Source organism: Rhinoraja longicauda, chromosome 28, assembly GCF_053455715.1.
Source record: "Rhinoraja longicauda isolate Sanriku21f chromosome 28, sRhiLon1.1, whole genome shotgun sequence".
In the NCBI taxonomy this organism is placed as follows: Eukaryota; Metazoa; Chordata; class Chondrichthyes; order Rajiformes; family Arhynchobatidae; genus Rhinoraja; species Rhinoraja longicauda.
The window spans coordinates 418,641-439,877 of record NC_135980.1 but is presented as its reverse complement, the minus strand read 5'-3'; the positions used below and the strand labels follow the sequence as shown (position 1 = coordinate 439,877).

The window sequence follows — 21,237 nt, the reverse complement described above, 5'->3', positions numbered from 1 at the left end:
TGTGCCTTCTTGACCAGCGCAGCAGTGTTATTGGACCATGTTAGGTCCTCCGAAATGTGAGTGCCCAGAAACTTGAAGCTGGACACTCTCTCCACACTGTCCCCGTTGATAAAGATCGGGGCGTATTCCCCGTTGTGTGACCTACGGAAGTTGATGATCAGCTCCTTGGTCTTGGTGGTATTTAGGGACAGGTTGTTATCAGAGCACCAGTCTGCCAGGTTCTGTACCTCCGCTCTGTATTTTGTTTAATCACCGTTGGTGATGTCCCCTGGTTCTCAATTCCCCTACTCTGGGCACTAATCATAAATGGGCAGATAAATGATCAGTTATAGAGTCAGAAAGTCATAGGGCAAAACGCGCCCTTCGGCCCGTAGAAACATGGAAACATAGAAAATAGATGCAGGAGGAGGCCATGTGGCCCTTCGAGCCATCATTGCCATTCATTGTGATCATGGCTGATCATCTACAATCAGTAACCTGTCTCCCCATATCCCTTGATCCCACTAGCCCCCAGAGCTCTATCTAACTCTCTTTTAAATTCATCCAGTGAATTGGCTTCCACTGCCTTCTGTGGCAGAGAATTCCACAAATTCACAACTCTCTGGGTGAAAAAGATTCTTCTCACCTCAGTTTTAAATAGCCTCCCCTTTATTCTTAGACTGTGTATCCTGGTTCTGGACTCCCCCTACATTGGGAACATTTTTCCTGCTTCTAGCTTGTCTAGTCCTTTTATAATTTTATATGTCCTGATAAGATCTACTCTCATCTTTCCAAACTCCAGTGAATATAAGCCTAGTCTTTCCAATCTTTACTCATATGACAGTCCCTCCATCCCAGGGATTAACCTCATGAACCTACGCTGCCTCAACACCACGGACGTCCTTCCTCAAATTAGGAGACCAAAACTGCACACAATACTCCAGTTGTGATCTCACCAGGGCCCTACACAAGTGCAGAAGGACTTCTTTGCTCCTGAACTCAAATCCTCTCGTTATGAAGGCCAACATGCCATTAGCTTTCTTCACTGCCTGCTGTACCTGCATGCTTACTTTCAGTGACTGGTGTACAAGGACACCAAGGTCTCGTTGCACTTTCCCTTTAACTAATCTGACACCATTGAAATAATAATCTGCCTCCTTATTTTTACCGCCACCTCACATTCATCCACATTATACTGCATCTGCCATGCATCTGCCCACTCACTCAACCTGTCCAAGTCACCCTGCAACCTCCTTTCATCCTCTTCGCAGTTCACACTACCACCCAGCTTTGTGTCATCCGCAAACCTGTCAGTGTTACTTCTAATTCCATCCTCAAATCATTAATATATATTGTAAATAGTTGCGGCCCCAGCACCGAGCCTTGCGGCACTCCACTCTCCACTGCCTGCCATTCAGAAAAGGACCCGTTTATTCCTACTCTTCGCTTCCTGTCTGCCAACCAATTATCTATCCATGTCAATACCCTACCCCCAATAGCATGTGCTCTAATTTTGCTCAACCTCCCGTGTGGTACCTTATCAAAGGCTTTCTGAAAGTCTAGATACATCCTCTGGCTCTCCTTCATCCATTTTACCTGTCACATCCTCAAAAGTACCTGTTGAACTCTTCCGCCATTTCCTTGTTACCCTTAATAATTTCACCCTTTTCTGCCTTCAAGGGTCCCACATTTGTCTTTACTAATCTTTTTCTCTTAACATACCTAAAGAAGCTTTATGTCCTTCTTTATATTCTTGGCCAGCATCTTCTGGATTATGCCCAGAAATTCCTGCCATAGCTGTTCCACCATCAATCCTGCTAGGCCTGACGTGACAACATTCCCGTGTGGTACCTTATCACTCATAGAAACATAGAAAATAGGTGCAGGAGGCCATTCGGCCCTTCGAGCCAGCACAGCCATTCATTGTGATCATGACTGATCATCCACAATCAATAACCTGTGCCTGCCTTCTCCCCATATTCATTGATTCCACTAGCCCCCAGAGCTCTATCTAACTCCCTCTTAAATTAATCCAGTGATTTGTCCTCCACTGCCCTCAACTTTCTGGGTGAAAAAGTTCCTTCTCACCTCAGTTTTAATGGCCTCCCCTTTATTCTAAGACTGTGGCCCCTGGTTCTGGACTCCCCCAACATTGGGAACATTTTTCCTGCAACTAGCTTGTTCAGTCCTTTTATAATTTTATATGTCTCTAAGATCCCCTCTCATCCTTCTAAACTCCAGTGAATACAAGCCTAGTCTGTTCAATCTTTCCTCATCTGACAGTCCTGCCATCCCAGGGATCAATCTCGTTACCCTACGTTGCACTTTCCTTCCTCAAATTAGGAGACCAAAACTGTACACAATACTCCAGATGTGGTCTTACCAGGGCCCTATACTCCCCCAATGTTGGGGGAGTCCAGAACCAGGAGCCACAGTTTAAGAATAAGGGGTAGGCCATTTAGAACGGAGATGAGGAAAAACTTTTCAGTCAGAGAGTTGTAAATCTGTGGAATTCACTGCCTCAGAAGGCAGTGGAGGCCAATTCTCTGAATGCATTCAAGAGAGAACTCGATAGAGCTCTTAAGGATAGCGGAGTCAGGGGGTATGGGGAGAAGGCAGGAACGGGTCAATGATTGAGAATGATCAGCCATGATCACATTGAATGGTGGTGCTGGCTCGAAGGGCCGAATGGCCTACTCCTGCATCTATTGTCTATACAACTGCAGAAGAACCTCTTTACTCCTATACCGAAATCCTCTCGTTATGATGGCCTATGTGCCATTAGCTTTCTTCACTGCCTGCTGTACCTGCACACGAACTTTCAGTGACTGGTGTACAAGGACACCCAGGTCTCACTGCACTTCCCCCTTACCTAACATGACACCATTGAGATAATAATCTCAAGGACCCGTTTACTCCTACTCTTTGCTTCCTGTCTGCCAACCAACTCTCTATCCATGTCAACAACCTACCCCCAATACCATGTACTCTAATGCTAGGCCCGATGTGGTTCCTGCTGGGCCCGACGTGACAAAGTTCACCAAGTTTCCTTACTGGCTGATTACATTTTGCCTATTTTTGCCCCATATCCTACCAAACCTACTTTGTATATTTAGCTGCCTGGGTGTCTTGTTATAACTGTACCTGCCACCACCCCTAACTCAAGAAGTACATTGCATAGACCCATTACCCTCTGTCTAAAAGTGTTACCCCTCCAGTGCCCTCAAAATCTTTCCCCTTTCACCTTAAACCTGGGCCCAGTGCTAACCTACCCTGGGGAAAGACTATGGCTATGACCGACCTGCGCTCGGTCCGCGTTAACCAATCTGATCTCCCGGTGGCTGAGCACTTCAACTTCTCCTCCCATTCCCAGTCTGACCTTTCTGTCATGGGCCTCCTCCAGTGCCATAGTGAGGCCCACTGGAAATTTGAGGAACAGCACCTCATATTTCGCCTGGGCAGCTTGCAGCCCAGTGGTATGAACATTGACTTCTCCAACTTTAGATAGTTCCTCTGTCCCTCTCTTCCCCTCCCCCTTCCCAGATCTCCCTCTATCTTCCTGTCTCCACCTATATCCTTCCTTTGTCCCGCCCCCCTGACATCAGTCTGAAGAAGGGTCTCGACCCGAAACGTCCCCCATTCATCCTTTCCTGAGATGCTGCCTGACCTGCTGAGTTACTCCAGCATTTTGTGAATAAATGGCTATTCAAATTATCTATGCCCCTCATGATTTATGAACCTCTGTAAGGTGTAATGTGTGTGCTGTACGTTATTGGCTGCACAATGTTTGCTGTATTTATTTGTCCAAAGAAAGTGAAAGATTAGTCATGTTTGAATATTGCTGAAAAACAAAAATAGAGCATGTGGCTAAAGATTGCAACCTGACCATAACTTGATCCAATATAACAGACTTCAAGTTAGTCTTTACATAAACACCTTGCTTGACTTCATTACAGTGAGTATCCATCTTTCCACTGTAAATGGAGGTGCAAATGACGAAATTAGTCTTCCACAGGTTAAATGGTTGCACTTCCATTATTGAAGAAGTTCAACATTTGTTCAGCGTGTTGTAGAGCCTGTTTCCATGCTGTATGACTATTTGACTTTAGGAGTCACCAGGGACCCAAATTGTATCCGGGGGACGGGGAGGGATGGCACGTTGATGCCGAAAATGGAAATCCTCATATTGGGCATAGAAGCAGTAGAGGTGGAGGCTTGAGACTAGGGCATACCGTATTTGCAAGAGGATGTTCAACATGTCCCCAACAACTCTCACCAACATCTACAGATGAGCCGGAGAAAACATTTTATCAGAAGTTCTCACTTCACTGTGAGAAGTGGGACGAGTGGATATGGAGCATCTTGTTTGGCATAAGCAAGTTGGGCCGAAGGGCCGGTTTCCAAGTTGTATTACTCTCTGATTCTATAACCTGTTGAAGAAGTATAGAAGGACATAACAAAATCGGAGCAGGAATGGACCACTCGGCCCCTCAAGCCTGCCGCACAGTTCACTAATGTCATGACTGATCATACCCTGGACCTCATCTCCTCTTCTACACCAGTTCTCCATAGCTGTTCATTCCTTGCTTTACCTCGTTAAGTTTATGAAAAATCGACCACTTCTTTAAATACCTCGCCTGCACATTCTGCGAGGGGAGAAAGTTCCAGAGATTCACGACTCTCTGTAAGAAGAAATGTCATCTGGCCATTCTCTCCACGTTTGCTGCCTGGCCCGTTAAGTTCTTTCAGCACTAACGGAATCAAGGGATATGGGGAAAAAGCAGGAATGGGGTATTGAATTTGGATGATCAACCAAGATCATATTGAATGGAGGTGTTGGCTCGAAGGGCTGAATGGTTTACTCCTGCACATATTTTCTATGTTTCTATGTTTCTAATATGTATACAGACAAAAGATCAGGCCAGATCAGTGAGAGTATAGGTCCCCTCAGAAATAAAGGTGATCATCGACGTGTGGAGACGCAGGAGATGGGCAACGTCCTTAATGAGTATTTCTGCTCAGTGTTTTTTTACCATGGAGAAAAACACGACGATTAAGGAGATGGAATGGAGATGTCTTGTGGCCGAGAAGGATTTAACGTCTAAAAGTATATACATCATTTATGCACTCCAATGCACTTGGAAATTCAAATTGCAAACACATTCTTCCCATTTTTGACAGTTTTGAGTAGGGACTGGAGTGTAAATCCAATGATCAATGCGAAGGGATCGTTTTCTGGCAGCAACCAGGGTTCCATAGTAACTAAAGTAATTTTAGGGTTAAAATTAGGAATGGAGAACTTTATCTCATTCCGAAGTACTAATCGTTCCCCTCACATTACTCGTTTCCCTGCCATAAAATTCATGAAATTCAAAGCGGCACCACAAAGTTCTCCATGACAACATCCAAACCTGTCATCCGTCGTCTGGCTCGACGAGATGGCGTCAAACGTATTTCTGGCCTCATCTACGAGGAAGTGCGTGGAGTTTTGAAGGTTTTCCTTGAGAACGTCATCCGGGATTCAGTAACCTACACAGAACATGCGAAAGCCAATGGAATGTTGGCCTTCGTAACAAGAGGAGTTGAGTATAGGAGCAAAGAGGTCCTTCTACAGTTGTACCGGGCCCTGGTGAGACCGCACCTGGAGTACTGTGTGCAGTTTTGGTCTCCAAATTTGAGGAAGGATATTCTTGCTATGGAGGGCGTGCAGCGTCGGTTCACTAGGTTAATTCCCGGAATGGCGGGACTGTCGTATGTTGAAAGGCTGGAGCGATTGGGCTTGTATACACTGGAATTTAGAAGGATGAGGGGGGATCTTATTGAAACTAATTAGGGGATTGGACACATTAGAGGCAGGAAACATGTTCCCAATGTTAGGGGAGTCCAGAACAAGGGGCCACAGTTTAAGAATAAGGGGTAGGCCATTTAGAACGGAGATGAGGAAGAACTTTTTCAGTCAGAGAGTGGTGAAGGTGTGGAATTCTCTGCCTCAGAAGGCAGTGGAGGCCAGTTCGTTGGATGCTTTCAAGAGAGAGCTGGATAGAGCTCTTAAGGATAGCGGAGTGAGGGGGTATGGGGTGAAGGCAGGAACGGGGTACTGATTGAGAGTGATCAGCCATGATCGTATTGAATGCCGGTGCTGGCTCGAAGGGCTGAATGGCCTACTCCTGCACCTATTGCCTATTGTCTATTGTCTATTGACAGCAATGGACGTGGTGTATGCACTGAAACGCCAGGGGCGCACCTTGTATGGGTTTGGGGGCTAAAAGATTAATGTGAGAAGTAATCAGAAAATCAAAGGTTCTTTTCAGAACCACTACATCATTCCAAAAGACCGATAACTTAATTTAACTGCTCTGAACAGGAAACAATTATCCTATGCGTGGCAAATCTACAACATTAAATTGAAAATTACCTATTCAATTCACTCCTCGACTCTGGTCACAATCTCCATCTAGTTATTCTATTTTCTTTATGTACAGTAATGGTAACATATCACATTCTTCCCAATTCTATGGATTAAAATGACAAATCATTTTATAATTTCAGAGATTATTATCAGAGATTATTAGCCCCCAAACCCATACCCGTGGTTGCACCGCGGTAGAGTAGCTGCCTGGAGACCCGGGTTCAATCCCGACTACAGGTGCTGTCTGTACCGAGTTTGTACGTTCTCCCCGTGACCTGCGTGGATTTTCTCTGAGATCTTCGGTTTCCTCCCACACTCCAAGTACGTAGGTCAATTGGCTTGGTGTACGCGTAAAAATTGTCCCTAGTGGGTGTAAGATTGTGTTAATGTGCGGGGATTGCTGGTCGGCGCGGACTCGGTGGGCCGAAGGGCCTGTTTCCACGCTGTATCTCTAAAACTTACAGTTCCAGTATTATCTTATTAGATTTTTATACAGTATATTCATACAGTTTCACAATCTTAATTTAGTAGCTCCTTAAATGTCAGCTCCTTTGTGTCTGAACAGATAGTGTTCCCAGCACTGATCCCAGTGGAATGTACCATACAATTTAGGCAGTGAGAAGATCAGGGTGATAATAAAATTAAACTGGGTGTTATAATTCAATCTTGTGCATTACCAAAATATCGCATGTAGATTGGTTGGAAGCATGAGGTGCATTGAATTAAATCTGTCAGACAAATAGAGGTGGAAATAGTTTGCCTTGACACACACCTGGCCGAACTGCCATCTATTCTGAGGAATCAGTCATTTAAAATGTTGATAAGGAAATAACAGGGATTTGAACTTTAAACCATTCATAACAATTATTCATTCAGTCTTTGCCACATCTATTGTTGTACTTGTTGCCTTTGTGCTTCCGTTTAGGGAGGTGCTGCTGAAGAATTCTTATGGAGTTTCTGTAAATGGTGCAGTGTGGCTACAGTGATGTTATGGTGGACAAGGTGCCAATCAATGGTATCCTTCTATGAAAAAACAGCAAAAAGTGTTACAGACACTCAGCTGGTCAAACAGCATCTCTAGAGAACATGGATAGGCGAGAGTTCTGGTCGGGAACCTTCTTCAGACCGTTCAAGGAAGGATACCCTCAAACCATTTAAAGCATCTTTCCCTGAATGGCTTCACAGTTCTTGAATATTGCAGCTGCCGTTACTCAGATGAGTGGAGAGTATTCCCTGCACTCTTGACTTGTGGTTTTACAAATTATTGCAGACTTTAGAATCAACCATATTTATTCACAAAATGCTGGAGTAACTCAGCAGGTCAGGCAGCATCTCGGGAGAGAAGGAATGGGTGACGTTTCGGGTCGAGACCCTTCTTCAGACTGATGTCAGGGGGGCGGGACAAAGGAAGGATATAGGTGGAGACAGGAAGATAGAGGGAGATCTGGGAAGGAGGAGGGGAAGAGAGGGACAGAGGAGTTATCTAAAGTTGGAGAAGTCGATGTTCATACCACTGGGCTGCAAGCTGCCCAGGCGAAATATGAGGTGCTGTTCCACCAATTTCCGGTGGGCCTCACTATGGCACTGGAGGAGGCCCATGACAGAAAGGTCAGACTGGGAATGGGAGGCGGAGTTGAAGTGCTCGGCCACCGGGAGATCAGTTTGGTCAATGCGGACTGAGCGCAGGTGTTGAGCGAAGCGATCGCCGAGCCTGCGCTTGGTTTTGCCGATGTAAATAAGTTGACATCTACAGCAGCGGATGCAATAGATGAGGTTGGAGGAGGTGCAGGTGAAGCTTTGTCTCACCTAGAAAGACTGTTTGGGTCCTTGGATGGAGTTGAGGGGGGAGGTAAAGGGACAGGTGTTGCATCTCGTGCGGTTGCTGGGGAAAGTGCAACCTGTGTGTTGCAAATTGCCCCTCACATCTCCCTTTTGTAAACCGGGCATCATCATAAGGGCAGCATTTATTGCCAATCCCTCACCATCCTTTGAAACAGTAAGGGTGAGATGCCTCCTTGAACTGTTGCAGTCATTAAAGTTAGAGCAGCGAACATTACAGAGCAGGAACAGGCCCATCTGCCCACAATATCTACAAGAGTAGATATGGCAGAGTCTGATTGAAGAACAATTGTTTTGAATGGCTGAAAGTTCAAATTCCCTGTTATCTCGTTATAAACATTTTAAATAACTGATGCTCCAGAAGAGTTGGCAATATGGCCAGATGTTTCTCCGGACATCGCTTCCTGCGGCCCTTCGGCCCCTCGCCCCTCCTACTGACTCTCCAGCCCTTCGCCCCACTCGCCATCCCTGCCAGCCGGGCATCATGTCCACTTGGAAATCAACACCTTGCGGCTGGGGCCGTAAAGCAGAGCCGTGTCCTGGTCCGCCTCGGCTCCCAGCGCCCAGCGCCTGGCCCAGCTCTCGATGCTGCTCAGTCTCCGCTGCCGATCGGCCTCTCCCCAGTCCTCTTCCTCCTCTTCGGGCTCGACACTCCGCTCCTCCTCCTCTTCCACGCTGCCTTCTCCAAGGCCATCGAGCACGGCTCCCTGGGGCCTTCACCCTCTGGTGGGTCGCCGACTTCCAACATTCGCTACTTCTGCCCCTGCAGACACTCCAGGCCCCTCCGCTCAGGTTCTTCCCGCTGCTCCACTCCCAGCACGCTCAACCCCGTCCTTTCCTCCTCCTCCTCCTCCTCCTCCTCCTCCTCTTCTTTTCCCCACTGCTTCTCGGCTTTGCTCTCCTGCCTTCCTTCCCGGCCACGTTTCCCCTTCTCCTGCTGGCTGGCCAGACGTCTTCCCAGCTGCTACTTGCGTCCGCGGGCTTGGAAGCCCTTCTTCCTCCGGATCCTCCAGCTTCTTCCCCATTTTTGAACACCACAAAATTTACCATTTTGGCTTTTTTTTCAAAGTAAGAACGTAAGTGTTGCATGTGTTACTAGTGTATGTCGGAAGTTGCCATGTCCTCCAGATGGCTTGAGTGACTTTGTGTGTCACCCCCTTTGACCTTACGACCTTACGTGCAATCCCCCTGTACAATGGCAGAGCGCCTAAAAGGGAGGAAAAATAAAGTCTCATCGCACAATTTGGCCAATTTATTTATCACTAATCCATTTTGCCGCTCGACTACTCCATACGATTGTGGAAGGTGCAGGCAAGTGAAATGATGTTTGTTTTGCAAACCTTTGTTAATTCCATTTCCAGCACCACCTTGCCTGTAAAGTGTGGGCCGTTGTCACTTGATTTCTTTTTGGGGATTCCAAACCTAGGAGTGAATTCTTGTAATAAAGGTTTAGCATAATAAAACTTTGCTGGCTTCACCTCGCATGAAACGTTATCCCCTTAAAACCTGTCTGTACACTGTAAATGGATTAATCATGTATTGTCTTTCTGCTGACTAGTTAGCACGCAACAAAAAGCTTTTCACTGTACCTTGGTACACCTGACAATAAACTAAACTGAACTGAACTGCATTTGGAATTTGTTTAGTTTAGTATTTAGTTTGGAGGTACAGCGGGTCCTCAGCGACCAGCGATCCCAGCACATTAACACTGCTCTGCACACTCTAGGGACAATTTACACTTGTACCAAAGCAATTTACCAACAAACTTGCACTTATTTGGAGTGTGGGAGGAAGCCAAAGATTTTGGAGAAAAGCCACACGGTCACGTGGAGAGTGTACAAATTCTGTACAGACAACAGGCGTACTCAGGATCGAACCTGGGTCTCCAGGACTGCAAGCGATGTAAGGCAGCAACTCTATCGCTGCTTCGCCGTGCCACCCAAGGCAAAGCATTGGAAGAACTCAACGGGTCAGGCAGCATCTGTGGAGGAAATTGTCAAGCAATGTTTCGAGTCTGGGTCCTTCTTGGCTGTCTTTTAGTGATTTAGTTGCTCTGAAAAGAGTCGTTGTTTTATGGGTAGATTACTGCCTTGTCCCTTCAGCCGGTCGGTTGGATTCGCTGGTCGCCGCCTCCGTCAGGGTTTGCCCGACGTCTTCCTGCCTTGGGCCACCTTCGATATTTTAGCTTTGGTGGATTTGGTCTTGGGATGTTTGCTGCGAACCCAGGGCTTCGAGCGGACGGCGGGCCAATGGGGACTCGGATTCCAGGCCTGGCAACTCTTGATCCATCCCAGATTTATGGATAGCACCAAGGTGAGCTTAGCGGTTGGTTGGTTCTTGGCCTCCTGGTCCTTCGAACCTGATGAGCTTGACGATGTCTTCCCTGCGGCCACTCTGAAAGATTAAGGCGGAAAGATTCCTGGGCATTTATGCCTCTGATCTGCACTAGCGAGTGCTTCTTCTGAAGCGGCTGTTGTTGTGGCTCACATTGTAGCCCCTGGCAGACAGCTCTTTCTTAAGAGCGGCAATCTACAGGAAAGATGCCTTTAAGCAAGAAGAATACAAATAATCCTTGCAAGGACGTTCCCATGAATTGAGTGCCTGATCTAGAGGGAGAGATTGGACCGGCTAAGACATTACTTATTGGAGTGCAGAAGACTGAGAGGTGAACTTATAGAGGTGTCTAAAATCATGAAGGGAAGTGATAGAATTTTGCATCATCATTTACTTGGTGTCAGAAAATTAAGAACCAAAGGACAGGTTTAAGTTGAGAGGGGAAAGATTTAGTAGGAACCTTTGGATTTTTTTCATCAAAGGGTTGTTGGTATGTGGACCAAGCCACCAGTGGAGGTTGTTGAGGCAGAAACTATAACAATATTTAAAATACAATTAGACAAGTCAATGGATAGTAAAGGTTTAGATGGACATTGGGCAAACCCAGGCAGGTGGAACTAGCGTAGATGGGCCATAGTGGTCAGTATGGACAAATTGGGCTGAAGGGCTTATTTCCATGCTGTAAGACTCTATGACACTTAAAGTAGGTGGTATCATACACAGTGAAGATGATTATTAGAAATTACAGCATGATCGTATTATGAAGCTTGTCAGGAATTCAGTGATTATATATTATTGCAAAATCCAAATAGTTAATTCACATGGGGCAGCACCGTGCCGCAACGGTACGGTTGCTGCCTTACAGCACCAGAGACCTGGGTTCGACCTGACTACGGGTGCCGTCTGTGTGGAGTTTGTACGTTCTCCCTGTGGCTGTGTGGGTTTTTTCCGGGTGATTCGGTTTCCACTGCACTCCAAAGAGACAGGTTTTTAAGTCAATTGGCTGCTTTAAATTGAAAAATGTTCCGAGTGTACAGAATAGTGTTATCCTTCAGGTGATCGCTGGTTGGTGCGAACTCGGTGGGTCAATGGGTCTGTTTCCACGTTGTATCTCTCAACTAAACTTGACTGAACAAAACACGGTTTAAATCTGCTCTGCATCCCAGAGTACTCAAGGAGGTAGTCCTAGAAATTGTGGATTCATTGGTGATCATTTTCCAATGTTCTCTCGACTCTGGATCAATTCCTGTGGACTGAAGGGTAGCCATTGTAACTCAATTTCTTTAGAAAGGAGGAAGAGAGAAAACGGGGAATTATAGACCAGTTAGCTTTACATCGGTAGCGGGGAAGATGCTGAAGTCGATTATTACAGATGTTATAGCAGCGCATTTGGAAAGCAGTAATGGAAAGTCAGCATGGATTTATGAAGTGGAAATCATGCTTGCCTAATCTTTTGGAATTTTTTGAGGATGTAACAAGTAGAATGGACAAGGGAGAGCCAGTGGATGTGGTGTATCTGGAATTTCAAAAAGCCTTTGACAAGGTCCCATACAAGAGATTAGTGTGCAAAATTAGAGCACATGGTATTGGTGGTAGGGTATTGACATGAATAGAGAACTGGTTCACAGACAGGAAGCAAAGAGTAGGAATTAATGGGTGCTTTTCAGAATGGCAGGCAGTCACTAGTGGGGTGCTGCATGGCTCAGTGCTGTGACACCAGTTATTTACAATATATATTAACGATTTAGATGAGGGAATTAAATATGACATCTCCAAGTCTGCGGATGACACCAAGTTGGGTGGCAGTGTGAGCTGTGATGAGGATGCTATGAGGCTGCAGGGTGACTTTGGACAGGTTGGGTACGTGGGCAGATGCAGTATTATGTGGATAAATGTGAGGTTATCCACTTTGGTGGCAAGAACAGGAAGGCAGATTATTCTCTGAATGGCATGTGATTAGACCTGGGTGTGCTTGCACATCAGTTGCTGAAAGTAAGCATGCAGGTACAGCAGGCAGTGAAGAAACATAATGGCATATTGGATTTGAGTTTAGAAGCAAGGAGGTCCTACTGCAGTTGTACAGGGCCCTGGTGAGACCGCACCTGGAGTATTGTGTGCAATTTTGGTCTCCTAATTTGAGGAAGGACATTATTGCTATTGAGGGAATGCAGTGTAGGTTCACCAGGTTAATTCCCGGGATAGCGGGACTGGCATATGATGAAAAAATGGGCCAACTGTGCTTGTATTCGCTGGAATTTAGATGGATGAGAGGGGATATAGAAACATATAAAATTCTTAGAAGATTGGACTGGGTAGATGCAGGAAAAATGTTCCCGATTTTGAGGTAGTCCAGAACCAGGGGTCACAGTTTAAGAATAAAGGGTCGGCCATTTAGGACTGAGAGGAGGAAAAAAAAATTTCGCCTAGAGAGTTGTAATTCCGTGGAATTCTCTGACACAGAAGGCAGTGGAGGCCAATTCACTGGATGTTTTCAAGAGAGAGTTAGATTTAGCTCTTAGGGCCAAGGGAATCAAGGGATATGGCAAAAAAGCCGGAACGAAGTACAGATTTTGGATGATCAGCCATGATCATATTGAATGGCGGTGGTGGCTCGAAGGGCCAAATGGCCTACTCCAGCACCTATTTTCTATATTTCTATGTTTCTATGTTAAACCAGCAGCTACAGTTCCTTCCCACACATTACAATTTCAGAGGTTATTATCAACATCATTCATTTTGCCTTCTCTCTTTGCTTAAAGTGTGCCCTTTTTCCTTGATGGTTGTAATTTTACAGTTCCATTATCATCTTATTGGAATTGTATAAAGTACATTCCTACAGTTTCACAATCTAAATTTAGTAGCTTCTGAAAGGTTGTCTATTGTCTATTGTCAGCTCATCTTGTCTGTACATACAGTGTTCCCAGCACTGATCCCTGTGGAATGCATCATACCATTAAAGCAGTGTGAAGTTCAAGGTGATAATAAAATTAAACTGGGTGTTATAATTTATTTTTTGGATTATCAAGATACTTTATGTTGATTGGGTGGGGGGATGGGTTGCAATTAAATTAATCTGTCACACAAATGGAGAAATAGCTTATTTTGACAAACAGCTGGTAATACTTGGGCATCGGTTATTTAAAATGTTAATAAAGAGATAACAGGGGACTTGAACATAACAATTGTTCTTCATCCAGCTTTTGCCATATCTACTGTTGTATTTGCTGCCTTTGTGCTTCAGTTTAGGGAGGTACTGCTGAAGAGACAGGCCTGTCCGGCCCTACCAGTCCACGCCGACCATTCTCCCTGACCTAGTCTCATCTACCTGCACTCAGACCATAACCCTCTAATCCCCCCCTATCCATATACCTATCCAATTTACTCTTAAATAATAAAATCGAGCCAGCCTCCACCACTTCCACCGGAAGCCCATTCCATACAGCCACCACCCTCTGAGTAAAGAAGTTCCCCCTCATGTTACCCCTAAACCTTTGTCCCTCAATTTTGAAGCTATGTCCCCTTGTTGGAATCTTCCCCACTCTCAAAGGGAAAATCCTACCCACGTCAACTCTGTCCGTCCCTCTCAAAATTTTAAAAACCTCTATCAAGTCCCCCCTCAACCTTCTACGCTCCAAAGAATAAAGACCCAACCTGTTCAACCTCTCTCTGTAGCCTAAGTGCTGAAACCCAGGCAACATTCTAGTAAATCTCCTCTGTACCCTCTCCATTTTGTCGACATCCTTCCTATAATTTGGCGACCAGAACTGCACACCATACTCCAGACCCGGCCTCACCAATGCCCTGTACAATTTTAACATTACATCCCAACTTCTATACTCGATGCTCTCATTTATAAAGGCAAGCATACCAAACGCCTTCTTCACCACCCTATCCACATGAGATTCCACCTTCAGGGAACAATGCACAGTTATTCCCAGATCCCTCTGTTCCACTGCATTCCTCAATTCCCTACCATTTACCCTGTACGTCCTATTTTGATTTGTCCTACCAAAATGCAGCACCTCACACTTATCAGCATTAAACTCCATCTGCCATCTTTCAGCCCACCCTTCCAAAAGGCCCAAGTCTCTCTGTAGACTTTGAAAATCTACCTCACTATCAACTACTCCACCTATCTTAGTATCATCTGCATATTTACTAATCCAATTTGCCACACCATCATCCAGATCATTAATGTAAATGACAAACAACAGTGGACCCAACACAGATCCTTGGGGTACTCCACTAGACACTGGCCTCCATCCTGACATACAATTGTCAACCGTTACCCTCTGGTATCTCCCATTCAGCCATTGTTGAATCCATCTTGCAACCTCACTATTAATACCCAACGATTTAACCTTCTTAATTAACCTTCCATGTGGAACCTTGTCAAATGCCTTACTGAAGTCCATATAGACAACATCCACAGCCTTGCCCTTATCAATTTCCCTGGTAACCTCTTCAAAAAATTCAAGAAGATTAGTCAAACATGACCTTCCAGGCACAAATCCATGTTGACTGTTTCTAATCAGGCCTTGATTATCCAAATAATTATATATATTGTCCCTAAGTATCTTTTCCATTAATTTTCCCACCACAGACGTCAAACTAATAGGTCTATAATTGCTAGGTTTACTTTTAGTAACTCGGCGAGTTGCAGTAAATGGTGCACCGTGTGGCCGCAGTGCCGTTGTGGTGGATCAATGGGATCCTTCCCTGAAAAAGAAGACACAAAGTGTTGCAGACACTCAGTAGATCAGGCAGCATCTCTGAAGAACATGGAATGTTGAGATTTCTGGTTGTGAACTATCTTCAGACCATTTAGGGAAGGATGCCCTCAAACCTTTCCCTGAATGGTTTCAGACTTCTTGAATGTTGGAGCTGCAGTTACTCAGATGAGTGGAAAGTATTCCCTCCACTCTGGAGGTCTTGCAAATTGTGGAAGAGTTTTAGAATCAACTGAGAGTATGTTACTCTCGTTTAACATAGTGTGCTTGAAGTCCTAGCTGTCCGCAGCATTGTCTGCCTCTGTGAGGTTGCAAAGAACAGCATTATGATGCAGCAGTTGCTGAGGTAAGCTTACAGCTCAAAGACCAAATTTCAATCCTGACGTTGAATGCTATCTGCATTCAGTTTATTCTCTTTTCGATTCCCCTAAAAATAAACTTTATTCAGAATTTAAAACAAATTTATAAATAGCAAAATAAAACTGTGCCAAAGTTTTCCTACATTTTCTGACCACAGTCTACGGTCTTTCTGCTGCGGATTTTGTGGGGCAGAGTCCGGTGATGTCTCCACATACAAAAGGGAGGGCCATTCTTTGGGTGACAAGGATGAAGGGGCGTTTAAAGATTGATGCAGGCACATTCTTTTCTCTCTGTCATGATTGGGCGAAAAAACGCATCTCACAGTGTTAATTACATCATTATATTGGCCCCTGATCTGTGGGGGAAAGCCATTGGACGCAAATGCAGGTGGTTACTAAAACTGACTCATTGGTCAAAATGCAACCAATTGATTGGTTGTTGTTGAATCCCTGAGGTAGAATTTTATGCAAATTTAATTAGTTACTTCGCATCGCTACCTATAACCACTGTTATATTTTTAAATGTCGCGCAAAACGGAATTTAAATATACCGGTTTTAAACCGCCAGAGCTCCAGTTCCATCAAAACAGAGAAAAATAGGTGCAGGAGTAGGCCATTCGGCCCCTCGAGCCTTCACCACCATTCGATATGTTCATGGCTGATCATCTAAAGTCAGTACCGCGATCCTACTTTTTCCCCATATCCCTTGATTCCTTTAGCCCTGAGCTAAAAACAACCCGCATGCTTCCAGACGAAAATATTTGTCACCAAAAAAGCGCCAAAGGTCCTGCATGGTTTATATAGAACTATTGCTGGGAAAATATTTGGGCAAAGAGAGGAGTTTAAATGAGAGATAGTGGGTTGTATTTCAATAAAGATGGCGCAAATTACATATTTGTTGAAGAGACGTGAATTACTTTGACGATGAACCCTGATAAACGTTTTGCGCAGTAAATGCACCTGGCAAAATCATTTTCCATTTTATGGCTGTGCTTATTCTGAGAAGGACCATTTATTCTGTCTTTGTAAAACACATAACATAAATAGATGTACATGCAATAAAATGAATCTGTTTGCAAAAAGACTTTTAAATAAGATTTTACTTTTGATATTTTGGATCTATTTTCAGGTGGAATGGTTTAAAATGCCGACGACCAGTTGAGTTTGAGAGCAATCATTTGTGGTTACGGAATACTGTGCTTGAAAATGTCATGAGGGAATAACCCTGTTAAAAATACATTGGCAAACACATTTATAAAATTATAGGGCCTTTGTTAGTTGGATGGGTGATGGTGAAATAAACCAATACACCGACTGGTAACCAAAAGGCAAAACATCTGCAGATGCCGGACATCTGTATACGATCCAGAAATGCGGCAATTACACAACATGGATAGGTGACGTTTCGGGTTTGGGTCTTCTTTAGATTGATTCCAGAGATGTTTTTCAAAGATGCTGCCTGACCCGCTGAGTAACTCCAGCACTTCATGTTGTGGCCTCTGCCTCTTGTTGTGTGAAGGAGTCCGTGTCACGATGTCCACCTTTGGCCGGCGCCACCGATGCGCTGCTCACCAGGCTTTTGAAAATGGCTAATCGGCCGCAGCGTCCACCGGCGAATGTTTCCCCTGTGAACACAGTGGGTACAACCCGAGATTGAAGGGGTTTAATCGTAAACAAATGAACTTGAAATGTAAACAAAATAAAAACTACCCATTTTGTCATGCATTATCCACATAGAACAAACATCAATAATTCGAGAGTAAATTTTGATTTCATTATTCCGTAAAAATGGCACCTTTTAAATTGGTTAACTATTTAATTTCCAATCTCCCTCCATGCAGTATCCCAAATTAAACTTCACACAATGGTTTTGGCCTTTTCATGACATATTTTTGTGGCTCTGAAAAGAGCCGTTGTATCTGTTATAAATGATCTGTCTTCACTCAGGTGCTCTCTTGCTGCACCGAACCAGCTTGGTTTCCTTTCTCGGAGTTCAATGTCTCAGCCAGATCATTTTCTGTTTTCTTCAGCGGTCTGGTTGGTTTCCTCGGCTTTGTCCTTTGGCGATTTCCAATCTCGCCCTTCCTGGCTGCTCTTGTTCTCGGGGCATTTTTCAGCTTTCTTCCACCTTTCGCCAACTTCCTGTGGCCGTCCTTCATTCTCCGCCGGGACGGCCCTTTCCTTCTGGGTTTCTTCGCGGGAGCGGGTCTTTTAGCCGCGTGTTTGCCCCTCGGTTTTTTGGTGGCCGCGGCACCAGGTACAAGCACTTTTCTTTCCACCCGCTGCACCACGTCCTTCTGCTCCTTGCTCAGTTTAAAGGAGCCGGAGGCGCCCGTGCCCGTAACATTCACTAACGAGCCCTTGTCCATCAGGGTCCTGACCGCGTGGTTGATCCGAGAGTTGTTCTTCGTCACGTCGTAACCGCTGCCTGACAGCATCTTCTTGACACCGACCAACGAGAGCCCGCGTCGCTCATGCGTAGCTGCCACTGCTTGCAAGATTAACTTGGACACTGTGCCCTTTTTGGTCATCTGCGGGCCCTTGGTCTTCCTCTTGGCACGTCTGGTGCGTACAGTGTCGGTCATCGCTGTAATTAAAAAGTTTTCCCCCTTTGATCTCTGCTCGTCTGCCTCGCTCCGCAGGAATGAAATGTTTCCAGCCGCTGCCGCTATTTAACTGCACGTGTCGGACGCTGCAGAGTCAAGCAGCTTAAAGATCTCGGTCTCAGAATTTCCTCTCATTAAATGTATAAATATAAACAGCACCTGAGTCAGTTTGTCCCCAAATCCTGCGTCACACCGTTGGAGTGAAAAAAATACTTTAACCAACAACAAATATTGGAGAAAAACAAAATGTTGTTTTGTTGAAAGTACTTATATCAATTATATCAGAATCTTAATATATTTATTAACGTGACGCGTCTTTCACAACATGTCAGATTATTCTCTTTACACAATTTCAGAGGTCTTCTAATTAAGTTTCTGCTCAGTCATTGAATCTTACGTTTTAACCTATTTTTCTTTTTTTGGTATCCGGGCGGCGCTACCCCCGGGGAATCGATCACATCAATAATTGGAGAGCTTAATTAAGGCACACAACATGTCAATAATTGTCAGTGAAGTGCAACCGCCAGCCTATAACACACACATGCAATCAAACACAAAACTGGGATGTTTACCAGCACTTCTGGGTGATGGACCCCAACATGAGATTTCGTTCGGAGAAAAATAAACCCATTGAAAATGTATATTTGGATTTTGTAATCACTTAAAGATAAACCAGGACGCCCCAGATTTAACATGAATAGCGCTCAGATCTCCCCGATGTAAATTGCATTATTATAAATATGTATGTAAGGTCAGATGGCGAACAAGAAAGTGTCAACTTCTCAGGTTGATACCACATGCTAATTAAGGATAGGTAAGATCTCGATTTCTATTGGCTGTAAAAGAGTGGCGACTGAGGTTTTGCGTTCAATAAAGTTTCTGAGCAGTATCATATCATATCATATATATACAGCCGGAAACAGGCCTTTTCGGCCCACCAAGTCCGTGCCGCCCAGTGATCCCCGCACATTAACACTATCCTACACCCACTAGGGACAATTTTTACATTTACCCAGCCAATTAACCTACATACCTGTACGTCTTTGGAGTAGAATGAAGATGTCTGGACGTGGTAAAACTGGTGGCAAAGAACGCGCAAAAGCTAAGATCCGTTACCCCTGAGCTGGTTTGCAAAACACGACTGTTACGGAATGGTCACGATGCTGAGCGAATTGGTGCTGGCGCTCTGGTTTGGTTATCCGCAGCGCTCAAGTACCTGACAGCTGAGATCTTGGAACAAGTGGGCAACGTAGCCCGCAACAAAAAGACCAGGATCATTACCCGCCACCTGCAGCTCGCGATCCGCAACGACGAGGAGCTCAACAAGTCGCTGGAAGGCGTCACTATCGTCCAGGGTGGTTTCGTCCAACCTCCAGGCTGTGCTGCTGCCCAGGAAAACCGGCCACCGCAGCAAAGTTTGAAATGGCATCAACATACCGAGCTGGACGGAAAAGGCTTTTTTTAAGAGCCACCGAATATATTCTATGTTCTATGCTTTCCCGAATATATTCTATGTTCAGATATGTAAAGAGTTCTGTGCTGATGTAATGGTTTGTAACAGTGTTTACATTTCTAATTCAGTTTAATTTAGAGTTCCAGCATGAGAACAGGCGCTTCGCCCCACCCAATCATCTGTTCCCACAACAGTACAGTAGTTCTACAGAATATTTTCGCAATTTCTCATCTACTCACGCACTCTGTTCAATTGAAGAATGATACAAATAACGTCCAAAATCCGCACATCTCGGACGTGGGAGGAAGCGGAGCATGTGGTGGGTCTACACGGTCACAGAGAGAACCTGCAGACAACAGTCGAGGACAGGATCGAACCTGGATCTCCAGCGCTGTGGGGCCGCCTTTCCACCGGCGACGCCACTGTACTGCTCATTACGTCTACTGCAACCCACCGTGCAGTATTTGCACTTTATTTCATATGTTTTTGTTGATGCAAAACGGTTATATGAAGAATAATGAATCATATGTAGGGCTTGATTGCTAACTTCAGATATGTTTAAATATTTCAAACCTCGACAGTTCATAAGATATAGGAGCAGAATTAGGCCATTCGGCCTATGGCCTACCCCGCCATTCTATCACGGCTGATCTATCCCTCCCAAACCCATTCTCCTGCCTTCTCCCCATAAACTGTGACACCCATACTAATCAAGAATCTATCTATCACTGCCTTAAAAATATCCATTGACGTATTCCACAGCTTCTGTGGCAATGAATTCCACAGATTCACCCCCCTCTGAATGAAGAAATTCCTCCTAATCTTCCTAAAGGAACTCCTTTGAATTTGAATCTAGGACCTCGGGTCCTAGACTCACTATTGGAAATATCCTCTCCACATCCCCTCTAGCCAGGCCTTTCACTATTTGGTAAGTTTCAATGAGGTCGCCCTCATCCTTCTAAACTCCAGCGAGTGGAGGCCCAGTGCCGTCAACCGTTCTTCATATATTAACCCACTCATTCCTGGGATCATTCTCGTAAACCTCCTCTGGATCCTTCCAGTGCCAGCACATCTTTCTTCAGATATGGAATTTGCTGACAATACTTCAAATGTGACCTGACCAGCGCCTCAACATTTACATCCCTGTTTTTTTTGTATTCTAGTCCTCTTGAAATAAATGCATTGTTTTTGCCTTCCGTATTACCGACTCGACTTGCAAATTAACTTTTTGGGAATCTTGCACCAACATTGCCAAATCCCTTTGCACCTCCGATTTCTGGATTCTCTGCCCATTTAGAAAAGAGTCTTTGCCTTTCTTCCTACTACCAAAATACATGGCACCACATTTTGCTGCACTATATTCCATCTTCCACTTCTCTGTCCACTCTTCATACCTGTCCAAGCCCTTCTGCAGAATCTCTGCTTTCTCCACACTAACTGCCCCTCCACGGATTTTCACATATCATCTGCAAACTTGGACACAAAGCCTTCAATCCCCTCATCTAAATCATTAATATCCAACGTGAAG

General features: G+C 44.9%; 1 protein-coding gene and 1 pseudogene across 1 annotated transcript; one reads left to right on the top strand and one right to left on the bottom strand.

Annotated features, from left to right (window-relative positions):
• Positions 1-17,486: 17,486 nt before the first annotated feature.
• On the bottom strand, positions 17,487-18,235 carry LOC144607309 (histone H1-like). Its single transcript, XM_078424054.1, has one exon. The coding sequence runs from the start codon at positions 18,233-18,235 to the stop codon at positions 17,594-17,596; it is 642 nt and encodes a 213-aa protein (XP_078280180.1). The 3' UTR covers positions 17,487-17,593.
• A 1,080-nt stretch (positions 18,236-19,315) lies between these two features.
• Positions 19,316-19,677, top strand: LOC144607430 (histone H2AX-like; annotated as a pseudogene).
• Positions 19,678-21,237: the final 1,560 nt, after the last annotated feature.

Coding starts and splice junctions, on each gene's coding strand:
- LOC144607309 (XM_078424054.1), bottom strand. CDS start 18,235: ATGACCGACACTGTACGCACCAGACGTGCCAAGAGGAAGACCAAGGGC.